The following is a 13,317-nucleotide window of genomic DNA, read 5'->3' as shown; positions in this document are numbered from 1 at the left end:
CCGCCCAGCTCGTTCACCGCACGGCTACTCGGCAGGGGCAGCAGAGACACGCGTCTGCGTCTCTGTGCCCTTGGCGTTGCGCATATAGTGGGTGCAAATAACTCTCAGTTGGGGCGAGGTTAGGGCGACGTGGGCACGCAGCATGTGCATCGTTTAGACCAGTGGTACACAAAAAACCTAATTAACACACTCACTAAGATCATAGCTTCTCCAAATGAGATGATGGAGCTTGCGGGAAATATCGAAACCACGAATAAGAATGTTGTCACTGGATTTCTTTCTTTTACAAGATGCTGCATTTCTGTCTGCAACCAATTCTCCATGCACATTGATCTGATGAAATGAATGCTGCACGCAAATATTATTTTAGCTCATGCTAAATGTCCCTTGCCGTTGTTGCATTGCAGACATCAATGACTGTGCTCATCAACCGTGCGTAAATGGAGGAACTTGTGTGGATGCAGTCAACAGCTACAAGTGCATCTGCCCAGAGGGATGGGAAGGCCCACACTGTAGCAAAAGTATGTGAAATTCTGCTCTCACAAAGTATACAAGTATCATTCTGTTTCACTCCTGCATGCACGTTGCATAGCTGATTAGCTGATGCATGCTGTCCAACTGGATTTAAGAACTTACTCTTGGAAGATATACACTATCTTTGTGCAAAAGACACCAAACTGGTCAGCCAGTTTTGTAAAATTGGATACTATCCAGCGTTACTGGGCAACACATTTGCGATGTAGTCTCACCAACACAGTAGGACGATGTCTATAATGCGGTGTTACATTTTTAGATCGAGACGAATGCCAACCTAATCCATGCCACAATGGAGGCAGATGTACAGACTTGATTGCCGACTTCCTTTGTGAATGTCAAGGAACGTGGAAAGGGAAGACCTGCAACCTCCGTGAGTATACTTCCTGTCAGCACATACAAACAACCACAGAGCGAGCTGCCACAAGAGTGCAATACAAATTTATTTTAGTCTTATCCCCATGGCTGCTTGATTACAAACTTACACCTCTTGACACTGTTCCAGGGGATTCTCACTGTGATAGTGACACATGCCTCAATGGTGGTACCTGTGAAGACATTGGCGACACCTTCATCTGCCATTGCCCAGAAAACTACCATGGTCACACATGTCAAATTGGTGAGTACTCTTGAGCCACCTGTGCCACAGAATCGTAAACTAGAGTTTCTGCACAAAGGCAACAACATGGGGAGGTATTTATTCTGTAAGAGTCCACCTGGAGGACATGTCCATTTCGTCTGCTGCTGAAGTGCTGATTGGCTGTGGTGCCTTGCTGCTGTAGATGCACAGCCAAGCCCAGCCAATAAGAATTTCAACAGCAGAGAAAATGTACATGCACACTGGGTGGACTTTGACAAAATACCTCCCCTGGTCACACAGCCTGCTTTTACTTGCTACAGGTTCTATCAAGCTTGACCTTGATGTTTTATTTATTACATTATCTCAAAATTGCACATCCCTCCCGACCATCCTGCTGAACATGCATAGTCTCAATTCAGGGATGGCATCTATAAACCATACAACCAAAATTAATGGCAGAAATATATAAAATACCACACACAAGGATGGCCTGGTTGTAGCCAAATTCTTAGTCTGGTCACTTCTTGTTTCGAGGGTCTCAGTAATTTTATATGTAATATGCACCGTCTTTATGAAATTAAATAAAGCCACTGCACCCATCACCACAGTTGACTCTGGAATGTTCAGTCAGCATCCAGTTGCATTTGCATTATTTGAAAGCTCTGGAGAAGAAGGTTCATGGTTGTCCTCATTCACCCTCCAATGCTTTGCGGCACCAGGGCCCTGATGAGCACAGCATGATGCAACCAGGATTCAGCAGTGTTCATGCTCTCATAGGCTTTGTTTTTTCTGACAAAGGCTTCACATTCAAAATGTGGTAATTCACGTGGCTGGTGACAATGAAAACATTGCAAGTGGCTCTCCACAATGGTGATGTAAAAGTTCATTTCTCCCACTTGCAGCTAAGGTCAATGGCTGCGAGTCCAACCCATGCCAGAATGGAGCCACGTGTGTTAACAGTGGCCGTGGTTTCTCCTGCATGTGCAGAGAAGGTTTTGAAGGACCACTCTGCCAGCAAAGTAAGTGCCTGTAGCATCAAACACTGACTCGCATGGTATTAACCCAGCTTTTCCCTACTGTTTCACTACAGCCATTTAATTTCTTCATTTAAAAAGCTATGTCAGAAGGAGTTGTCAAAAGGACTTGTCTAGCAATGTCAAAGAGATGCTCTTCAACAAACAGTCTACAGTGTATGCTACAGAGGTGATGAGGCATACACACAGCTCAGCTATTGAGAATTGCTATTAATAATTGCAGTTCAGCCTCGCCACATACTGTACCCTAATGTTGACTGATTACTTCTGCATAGCTGGAATGGCTTTGAAGGTTTTTTTGTTCTGTTTCAAGCTTGCTGTGAATAAAATGAGAGATTGCCTGCCATTGTGGTGATAGGAAATGATCAAATGAAAAATGGTGTGCCCCAAGTAACCTGCTGTCCATAGGGAAAATATATATATATATATATATATATATATATATATATATATATATATATATATATATATATATATATATATATATATATATATAACGGACTTGCTTTGCTCTCGTTTGTTTTTACAATGTTGATTATACCAAACTAGAAAATCTGGAAGTGTTAGACATTTTCATCTCTTGATTATAATATAGTGGCTGATAAGCATTAAGATAAGCATCTCAGAATTGAATCCAAGATAGCAATTGTTGTCTGACATGGAGCTGTGAGCATATAAATTCTCCTTCGCAATATATTCCCAAACATATTCCTAGAGTCAGTGTTGACCCGCTGCTGTACAATGTGCGACTGCCCTGTGCAGATGTGGACGACTGCGCTTCATCGCCCTGCCACAATGGTGGTCGTTGCATTGACGGAGTGAACTGGTTCCGGTGCGAATGTGCACGTGGTTTTGCTGGCCCTGACTGCCGCATCAATGTCGATGAGTGTGCTTCGAATCCATGTGCCCCGGGCAGTGTCTGTGTGGATGCCATTGGAGACTTCGAGTGCCGCTGTCCACCTGGCCGTACGGGCAAGCGATGCAACGTTGGTGAGTCCCTCTCTTTTATTCCCCTTTATTTTTCTTTTGAGGGGGAGGAGGGCACAGCAATGTAGCAACACAAATGCATTTCAGTTCAAATAAATAATGGCTGCGTGGGCTACAAACAAGAAATTTTAACCTCTTGAAACTTCTGTGTGCTCATGGGTGCATCATCGTGTGTGCACAATGCTTCAATTTACACGTAAATATGAAACATCCAAAGTAGAGGCTCTTCTCATTCATAGAATATTATAGCTAAGGAAAAAGAAATGAGATAACTGAATTGCCGCACATATGCAATTATGTTGCATTCTCATCTGAAGTGATCATCAGGCGCTGCTGTTTAAACATGTATCGCATTAGCCTACAATTTCAAAATTACTTGTGCTGTGCATCCACCACAATGGATATGTAGCCATGAAAAGCTCATGCCAGAGTGAATTCTCAGTTGCAAATAGTATTAAATGTTATGCGATTCCTTTTTCTTTTCAGTACTTGTCACTCCAGCCACCTATCAGCCCTGTGAATGGAAAGGCATCATGTACCCCGAAGGAAGTCGATGGCAAGAAGACTGTTCTCTTTGCAGCTGTCATTCTGGAGCCGTGACTTGCATTCCAGTGAGTTCCTTACCTGTGACTGGCACATCTGACTACCTAGAGCAAACACGACGATGCCACCTGCTCGGCTAAGCAATGACTGCTGCAGAAAGCACACACAGATATAAGCTATCGAAACACAAATGCCCACCATCCTAAGGAGAAACAAAATGAACATTTTTTAAAAGCCTTTGTGAGCCCGACTGGAACTTTCATCTTGCATACAGTGCCTGTCCATTAACAGGTTAACAAGTAGTGCAATGCTAACAGCAAGCAACAAACCACACTGCATGAGACCATTGTTGATTTGGAACCCTCTCAATGTTCAAGGACAAAATCAGAACTGAAGGGCAACACCCCTGTCAATTCCTCTCATCGCCAGATATCTTACAATCTTCCAGGCAGCTTTGGATCTTTATTTTTTTTATGAAGTTTCTTGCATGAGAAGCTTAATGAAACTGCCTGGTTGGATGCTTTTTATTTTTTACTACAACACATTTCCTTTTTCTTCGTAAACAATTACTGAATAATGATTATCAACCTCGCAATACATAGCTTGTAATGACATAGAGTTGTGAAAATTGAACATGGCATCATTGCACATCCCCTATAGATTGTGCAGTCATGGATCATAGAAGTTACAAAACAGGTGCACTTTTTACAGAGTGTGTGCCCAGAGTCTGGCTGCGACCCGTCTGGACCTGCAGAGCAATGTCCACCAGGTGAAGCCTGCTTGTCTGGCCCACCTGCAGAGTCTTGCTTCGTCAGGCCCTGCGCCCAGGGTGGCCAACCCATTGGTCACTGTGGGCTGCTGCTGCCGGGGTTGGCCAACCAGTCCTCCAGCTGCCTTCCCAATGCAGCTGAGCCCAGCAACGCTTGTGCCAAAATCACGCTGCTCTTCGATCGCCGTGCCATGGCACCAGTGAGTAAATGCCATCCTCGCAGCTTAATGAATAAGCAATATTAAAATGCAGCATATCATGATTATGTGTAGACACGGCAGGTGATTCTCTTGCTTTCTCCTTTTGTGATTCATGTTTGTTGGTGCCATTTGCAAGATAGAAAAGTACAGCTTTATTCACTAAGAAATCTGCATTAATAAACTTTCATAACACATATTCGTTGGTGCCAAAATGTGGAATAATGTATACATACTCCTAGCGTAATGAATAATTTACTTCCACAAAAAAAAGATTAATTCTTTCTAGATGTTATAATTTGAAATACTAGTGTGTAACTCTGGCACTGTTGTCAAATATATTATCTAACATAGTGCCCTTTCTAATAAATAACCTTGCCGGCTCAGATATGGGTTGAGGTACATTTATGTGCATTCTTGTACAAGAAGACATTATCATCACTCTTGTTTTTTCGTGTCTACCAGTGTTCTGTGTTATAGGCAACATTCATTGATATTCCAACAATATTTCAATTTGTAATGCCTGTGGGCTCACCTCTTTAATGCATGTTGACTGTGACAAGATAATTATGGAGAGTCAAAGAACATTGAAAGTTTTTAGCAGTACTTATATGCTTAAGAATACTTGGACATCGACAAAGTGAATTCAGAATATGTTGAGGTGCGAATGTAAGCATGCTACTCAGCAGTTCCTGGCAGATCAGCGTTTACAATTTTATGTATGTTGATATGCTAATATTAAACCCTTTCCACGTGGTGACGGAATTGTCAGTTCACAGAATCGGAGCAGATTATGTGTCTTGCAGTTGCCTGTCGCAGAGACAAAAATTTCGAGGATGCTTAAGCTTCAACTTTAAGAGTGGAACGCAATAGTATTCAGAGATCTCTGACTGCTCCTCAGGCCTCCTGGTAACTGGAACGTACGTAACTGTAATGTTTACCGGGAAACACTGGCTGCGAACGCTATGAACGAAGGCAGGTTTTCTTGTAAAAACTTGGCCTCTTGCGTGGGCCGTGATGCGGCAGAGGCGAGTGCCAGCTGGAGGTACTGCAAGGAACTGGGCACAGTGCTGCTCCGTGGCCCCCGAGATACTCGCGCACACAAGTGGTGGTCGCCGTGGCCGGTCTATGAATGGTAGAAATGTTGGAAAAGTGTTTTCTTTGAGTTTCCGCATAACATAATTATGTTTTCTCGTATAGTCAAATTACAATTCGATGCTATCATGCCTATAGGTTGTGTGTAAGTCGTACTTCATGATTTTTCGACGTATTTTAGCTTGAGAAATTCAATTCAGTAACATCCTTGCGCCACGTGGAGGCCTGGGTATGGGTGATACGAAAATCTTTTTGTTGAAGCGACGCCTGACACCGGATGCCGGATTTTCTGCGACAAAAAACCTGCAGGTATAGAGAAGGCTAACTAGCTATTACTCGCTATTATGTACCTTGGCATTCATTTTTATTAAGTATCTGGCTGTGATTAGCAGCCTAAGTGTAATTAAGGAATAAAGATACAATCTTGGGCCCAGTCAAGCTGTTTCGCACAGCTTTTTGCCCAAGGGCATCGACCATGTGTATGGTGAAATAAAATGAATTGAATTGCTAGCTGTAGCATATGTTAGCTCAAACTAAGCACTAGTTTTAAGCTGATGCCTTCTACTTTCTTCTATTCATAACCAGAAGCTATTCATATCACTAAATCTTGAAAAACATAAAGTTCTCAGTTTGCCATTCTTATTCTAAAATGCTTAGATCCTAACTGCTACAATGCCGTTTCCGTGCCTTTCAACAACTTAATGAAGCCTAAAACTACTTTTCAGGGAATCACGGTGGAATCGGTTTGCAGCAACATACGAAGACTGTCCATCCGGCGCTCAATCATCATTCTGTGTGCACAAAAGCTGACAGATGCTGACAGTATTGAAGTGACAGTGGCAAGTATTATAATTACATCATTTTTATTATTATTAATACAACTACTACCACTGGTATGTGTTGCATGGTCTATTGTAGATTAATGTTTGTATGGCCTGTTAGCTAGCTTAGCAGGACTCACTGAGGAACTATCAGACATTGTTTGGGATATCATTGGCCTGAGTGAGATTAGAACTGGTGAGGCTTATACAATGCTGACTAATGGCCATGTCCTCTGTTTAGAGGTCTCCCATATAAGAATCAATATGGGGTAGGATTCCTAATCCATAAAGACATAGCGGGCAACATTGACGAATTCTACAGCACTAATGAGACGGTAGCAGTAGTCGTAATCAAACTTAATAAGAGGTATAGATTAATGGTAGTACAAGCCTATGCTCCAACATCCAGTTCCGATGATGATGAAGTAGATCAGTTTTATGAAGATGTTGAATTAGTGATGGGAAAAGTGCAAAATCAGTATACTGTAGTAATGGGTGACTTCAATGCAAAAGTGGGGAAAAGGCAGGCTGGTGAACAAGCATTTGGCAACTACGGCGGCGATTGTAGGAACGAGGCAGTAAGGGTAAAAGCAGACAAATTCAGGCAGGTACTTGCAAACAAATATGCAGCCATAGAACAGAGAGATGAAGGTGACATAGAGGTAACAAATGAAACTGTAACTAGGCTAGCTTCAAAGGCAGCAAGTGACGTGGGAGGCAAGGCACCAAGGCAACCAGTAGGCAAGCTCTCCCAAGTAACAAAGGACCTAATAAAGAAACGACAAAGAATAAAAGTGTCCAACTCAAGAGATAAGATAGGATTCACGGAACTGTCAAAACTGATCAACAAGGCGAAAATGTGATATTTGAAACTATAATGTGAGAAAGACTGAAGCCGTAAAAAATGGACACAGCCTGAAGTCAGTGAGAAGGAAACTTGGCATAGGACAAACCAAGATGTATGCATTGAAAGATAAGCAGGGTAATATCATCAGCAATCTAGAAGGTATAGTAAAAGCAGTGGAAGAATTCTATACTGACCTGTACAGTACCCAGAGGAGTCAGGATACCTCCATTCAAAGCAGTAATGAACACGATACAGAAACTCCTCTTATAAGTAGCGATGAGGTCAGAAGGGCCTTGCAAGACATGAAACGAGGAAAAGCGGCAGGAGAAGGTGGAATAACAGTTCATTTAATTGAAGATGGAGGAGACATAATGCTTGGAAAACTGGCAGCTCTCTATACGAAGTGTATCGACTTCAAGGGTCCCAGAAAACTGGAAGAGATCTAACATTATACTAATCCACAAAAAGGGAGACGTTAAAAGAAATGAAAAATTATAGGCCCATTAGCTTACTTCCAGTATTATATAAAATATTCACGAAGATAATCTCCAATAGAACTAGGGCAACACCGTACTTCATTCAACCAAGGGAACACGCTGGTTTCAGGAAGGGATACTCTACCATGGATCACATCCATGTCATCAATCAGGTAATCGAGAAATCCGCAGAGCACAATCAGCCTCTCTATATGGCTTTCATAGATTATGAAAAGGCACTTGATTAAATAGAGATACCAGCAGGCATAGAGGCATTGAGTAGTCAGTGCTTAAATTTTTTTCACTAAAGCAGGGCAACAGGAAATAACACGGCGTGTGTGGGAAATATGTACTGCGTGAAAAACTTTTTGCTTGAGAAGGAATGTCCTGTAATTCTTTGTTGTCTGCATGCTGTGACACTGTATGTTCATTCCTGCAGTTCACACCAGGTCGTCCATCAGCATCGACTTACGCAGCAGTGAGTGAGACAGCAAGGTCCCTGGCTGATGTGATCAGCCGCAAACTCACAAACCACACAGCACTGTCTTCAGTCATTGAAGTGAAGGTGGAAACATCCTTTGTGGGCCTTGACCAGAAGAACACAGGTCAGTGCGCTACACAAAGATCACTCGTGTGAATGCCTGTAGCAAAATAACGGGCAAAGGCCATAAGCTTGCCATTGAAACCAGCAGGCAGCTGATACAGTCGAACCTTGTTAAATGAATTTGCATCTGGCATGAAAGTAGTTTCATCATATTCTGGCGAGAAAGTTTCTAGATTTACTTTATTGTACCTAATAATTCATTATATCCATATGCATTATATTGAGGTTAGATTGTACTCCAGTTGCATAGCAGATCGAGAGAATATGTTGATCGTAAATTTAAGTTGAAAACTCAAATCCAGAAAGCGCTCTGCAAATATATTTTGTTGAGATTTTATAAACTTTGTCTTATTTCTTATATATCATGCTGGTGTGTATAATTCCCTGAATGTTTTTCGAGCTGATTTCACAAGAATAACACTTGTATATCCTCCCGAGTTCCGAGGTGTATTAAAGTTCACATATTTTTGTGAGCTTTTCAGGAATTGATGTTTACGTTAGAGACAAAAAGTTAATTTTAGTATTTCACAATTATTGGCTTTTTAGCACAGCATGATGTCCAATATATTGGACACTGGAGCTCTACCCGGTCATTTTTGGGGTAGTGGGTATGCAGTAGGAAAGGGCAAATTTAATATTAAAAATGGCTTTGAATGTGCAAAATCTGTTTGTTAATCAAAATTTCATCACAGAAAATGAATGAGCGATAAAGTATGAGAAATAGAACTTACTTTTTCGGCGGTCGCCGTAGAAAGCCGTGTTGCTGAATGCAGCCATTGCAAACGCCCCTGGTGGCCATACTAATGCATTTTCAAAAAAACTTCATAGATGGTGCTAGTAGGTGTCTAAAATATTGGACAATTTGGTTTTACGAGCTAAAACTTGCTGCGGCCTGGGTAGTGGCAGAGTATTTGATGTCCAATATGTTGGACAAATACCCCATAACCGGAACTCAGGAGGATATGGTTGATAGGTTCCGCTAATGTAACAGACACTAATTACATCTTTAAACTAGATTAAACCACGATCTGGTTATGAGGCAGGCTATAGTAGGGAACTGCAAATTAATTTCAATCACCTGGGTTTCTTGAATGATCACCTAAATCTAAGCACAGTCCAACATGCATGATTGATTGCTGGCTAGAGGATGCATGTATATGATAGTAATTATGATGCAACGTTGATGCCTTGAAGAATATGTCACAGTGTCTCAAGCTGCCTGAATTGCTTTGGGCATGCCAGCAGCTAATTATGCAATGCCATTTCAGTACATATTTGCAGCATGGATTCAAATGAACATAGCATAAAATAAATTTCACAGATGTTATGCACTTACATTTCCAAAGGAGGCCTAAATGCAAGTTCTTCTAAGGATGCTTGCTGAAGTTACTTGTGCAGAAGTTCAACATTTATTGGAACGAACAATGACTGCCTTGATTATTTGGTTTTAAGATCTTTAAGCTACACATGGGTTTTGAAAGGTGTTGCTGTAGAGGGATCTGAATTAATTTTCAATGCCCATATTTTTTATGTGCACCAAGTGTAGTGTGGCAAGAAATCAAACCCAAAGCACTGTGCTCAGGAGAATGGCAAATCCACTGGATCTTGACTGTGGGTGTCGAGTTCCAGTGGGTGTGTCTCGACTTTTGGGTTAATACTGCTAGGAACAATATGTGCGATCACGAAAAGGCGAGCAGTGTGAAGACGACGACGACGATTAGAAGCTAGCGCGGGCTGTTGCCTCTTGGCCAAGCGCAGCGTACTTATACTATCAAAACTGCTGCTACTCAGTTACTAATGTGGCATAGTGAAGCTAAAGTATCCGGCATTACCATACTCATCATTCTGCAAGCACTTGTTTGAAACTAACATATTCTTGATATGCTCACAGGCCGGAGCTACCTGCTTGCAGCAACAGTCACACTGGTCGGAGTGGCCCTGTTGGGACTGCTGGCAGCACTGACTGTCTGGTTCCTGCGCTCTCACCCAACACTGTGCCGCTGTCCACTGCGCACACCGGTAACAGGCGTCATACCCACCATCAGCGCCAAGCTTGAAGCCGACACGCCCGAGCCCGACAAGTCTAACAACCAGAACGAGGAGAACATGCGGAGGTATCAGAATCCTCTCCGCGCCGCGACAAATGTGGATGCTGCGGAGGCAACGAGAGACACACGCAGTGCGGAGCTCTTCAAGCCACCCTCGCTGGCTGCCTCGAAAAACACAAATAGGCTATGTGATGCCAGCGTCAAGCAGTGCCAGAAGGACAACCCGCTGAGTGCACCGTGTCCCGCCAAAGTCTTTCCGGTGTCAGATGCAGACGTGGACACTGTTGTGGTGCTTGTCTGACAATGCTAGGATGCTCTGTGTGTGAACTGATATGCTCAATGACAGTTACCAGTGACGTTCAGTGATGGTGCGCTGTTCTGCACATGGCCAGTCATCATTCCTACATCGAAGGAAACCTGTTTTCAACAGAGCCACACTGCGCCGTTTGGTCAGCAGCCTCCCCCTGTTCGCAAAACAGGTTACAGCATTGCTGCCATATGTCATCAACTGCCAGTGTGGCAGTTCCAAACATTCCCAGTGACAAGAGCACCCGATGCCGACATCTGACGGTCAATGACTCAAAAGTCTTTACAGACCTCTCATAAAAACAATTTCTACAGGTTGCTCTGACAAAAGCGTGCTGCAGCATTAAGCTCGGCAGTGAACAAACGGGACTTTAGAAATATGTGGCCACTGTGCTAGCACATTGCAAAAGGCTGCACTGATAATGCAAATGCACGGTGCAGTCCCTGCCTGCTGCTGCATGCATGGACACTATGAACTCCCGGATGTACAGTGTATTGAAACTTGCTAGAAATGACAGTGCAAGGGTGCTACAACAGGACAGGTAATTAGATCAAAGCAATGGCTTCAGTGTGAAAATAAGCGTATGTCAGTAAGAGTAGAAATCTGCGCAAAGACTGTGGTGATACAACGAAATGTGTTCATTTTCAAAATAGTGTTTATGTAAGGGCAAAAAAAATATGATGTAGCTAGCTGTCACCCCGGTAATGCAGTGTCACCATTACGTCACAGCTTATAACATGTCTCGGTCCAAGTTTTACAAATGGCTAAAATAACTGCTCAGAGTACTAGTACATTTGATGTTGGCGCTCACAGATGAATTGTAGGAACTTTCTGTCTAGGACATTTTTCTGCATGTCTGTAGTGTAGTGAATGTTTCACATGTACATATGTATATAGTAGCTCCATATGCGACGCAAGCACTGCAAACACTGCAGTGTTCTGCACCTCGGGAGTGCCTAATTTATAAGGGAAGCATGCAATTTGCCACCCCCCGCCCCCAATTTTTCCGATCCTTACAAAGTGTACAGCAGAGAAGCTCACATTTCCCCCCCATTTATGTCCAGTACAAATTACGTACAACTGGATCACATTCCAGCAAATGAACTATGAACATACATCATGCCCAGTGCAAGGTTCAATGTGTTGGCTTGCGACAGCAATAAGTTGCACCGCACAAAAACAATAGAAATGAAAATAGTATTCAGCGCAATGCATTTTTTCGCAAAGTTTCTGAAACATTAACTAGAGGGAAATGTCACTGTACTGTCCATGGGTTTCTTCCATAGCAGTTCACCTGACACGGGAATGATGAGAACACTCATTGCGTCAGGCTCAGCTTTAGCCGTAGTACACGGCCATGCAGCTTATTTGCTTCGGAGATGGTGCCGAGGCAACATGTTGCCAAATTCTTTCGTCTGTTGTTCTCGGTGCAAAAGTTAAGACTAAAATCCTGAATGTCTGTCTTCTTGCTCTCACTGTCTTATGCCTCTTTTTATATGTGGGGTAGAAAATGAGACAGCCCCTCCTGCCCCCCTTCCCCTTAAACATTAGAAATGCTGTTTACAATGTAAAGCATGGCAAAGCTACAAGGTTGCAAGGCTTCTGCTGATAAATGCTCATTGCTTACACATTTGCTACAGCAGATCACAGCATCTTTACACCAACACACGAGTGTCACATGATCAGAATATCTGTAGATTGTGGGATAATATGAAAGAAAACATGGAACTTGTGTTCCAGGTGGTTAGGTTAGGTCCTTGCTTTTAGCGGTAGAATGAAAGGGTACCATGGTCGCACTTTCTTGAACATGGACTACTCAGCATGCATCAGCTGGTCGCATTTCCAATGAGCACTTGTGCAGTCATTTGAATTTCAGTGATGCATTCCTTTTCATACTGGTGCACCTTGTACTGCTTCCAAGTAGCATTGTGTCAATGGTGCATGACTATTAAGCCACCAAAAGATTGGGTACACATGAAGCAAGAATAACTAAAACTGGCCAAGCTGAGGAATTCTATTTCCGTTACAGTGCACATGTCGTGAGGGTGCCAATCCGAAGACTGTACTTCCTTTCATTCCCATTATGGTTGGACGGTTGCAGCACCAGACTTCCCTCTAGAAAGTTTATACAGAACTTGTGCTTTTTTTTCCCTACTTTTTCCCTGGGATGTGCTTGAAACGGCAGTCTGAGCATGTGCGAGAATGTAAAAGCCTGATGTGGTGTCACCGAAAGCCCATGGATCTCCAGTGAAAGTGCGTCCTCGCAAGGACCTTGGCTGTGGAGAGGGATGCCACTGAAGAAAACTCTAGTCTAGTCAAGAGTTTCCATCAAATGTTACGGATGCCAAATCTGCAACCCATTTTCAGATAGCTCCAGCAGTGTGTTGAGAAATGTACACTTTGAGCTTCCTGCGAATGGTTTGTGTGGATATGAGTGGCACTATGTTTAATGGCCTATGCTCAGAAGTGTGGATA

General features: G+C 42.8%; 1 protein-coding gene across 1 annotated transcript in view; it reads left to right on the top strand.

The window, feature by feature from the left end:
• The window catches only part of LOC142588284 (uncharacterized), a 112,427-nt gene extending 99,208 nt beyond the window's left edge, over positions 1-13,219 (top strand). The window contains exons 7-16 of the mRNA XM_075699863.1: positions 408-521; positions 794-907; positions 1,040-1,153; positions 2,017-2,133; positions 2,911-3,138; positions 3,622-3,746; positions 4,390-4,647; positions 6,465-6,578; positions 8,323-8,488; positions 10,379-13,219. Of these exons, the coding sequence (XP_075555978.1) occupies positions 408-521; positions 794-907; positions 1,040-1,153; positions 2,017-2,133; positions 2,911-3,138; positions 3,622-3,746; positions 4,390-4,647; positions 6,465-6,578; positions 8,323-8,488; positions 10,379-10,836 (1,808 nt within the window). The 3' untranslated portion in view covers positions 10,837-13,219. The remainder of the gene's footprint in view (positions 1-407; positions 522-793; positions 908-1,039; positions 1,154-2,016; positions 2,134-2,910; positions 3,139-3,621; positions 3,747-4,389; positions 4,648-6,464; positions 6,579-8,322; positions 8,489-10,378) is intronic.
• The last annotated feature ends 98 nt before the right edge of the window (positions 13,220-13,317 follow it).

This window comes from Dermacentor variabilis, chromosome 7 (assembly GCF_050947875.1).
Source record: "Dermacentor variabilis isolate Ectoservices chromosome 7, ASM5094787v1, whole genome shotgun sequence".
NCBI lineage: Eukaryota > Metazoa > Arthropoda > Arachnida > Ixodida > Ixodidae > Dermacentor > Dermacentor variabilis.
This window is presented reverse-complemented; position numbering and strand designations above follow the sequence as displayed.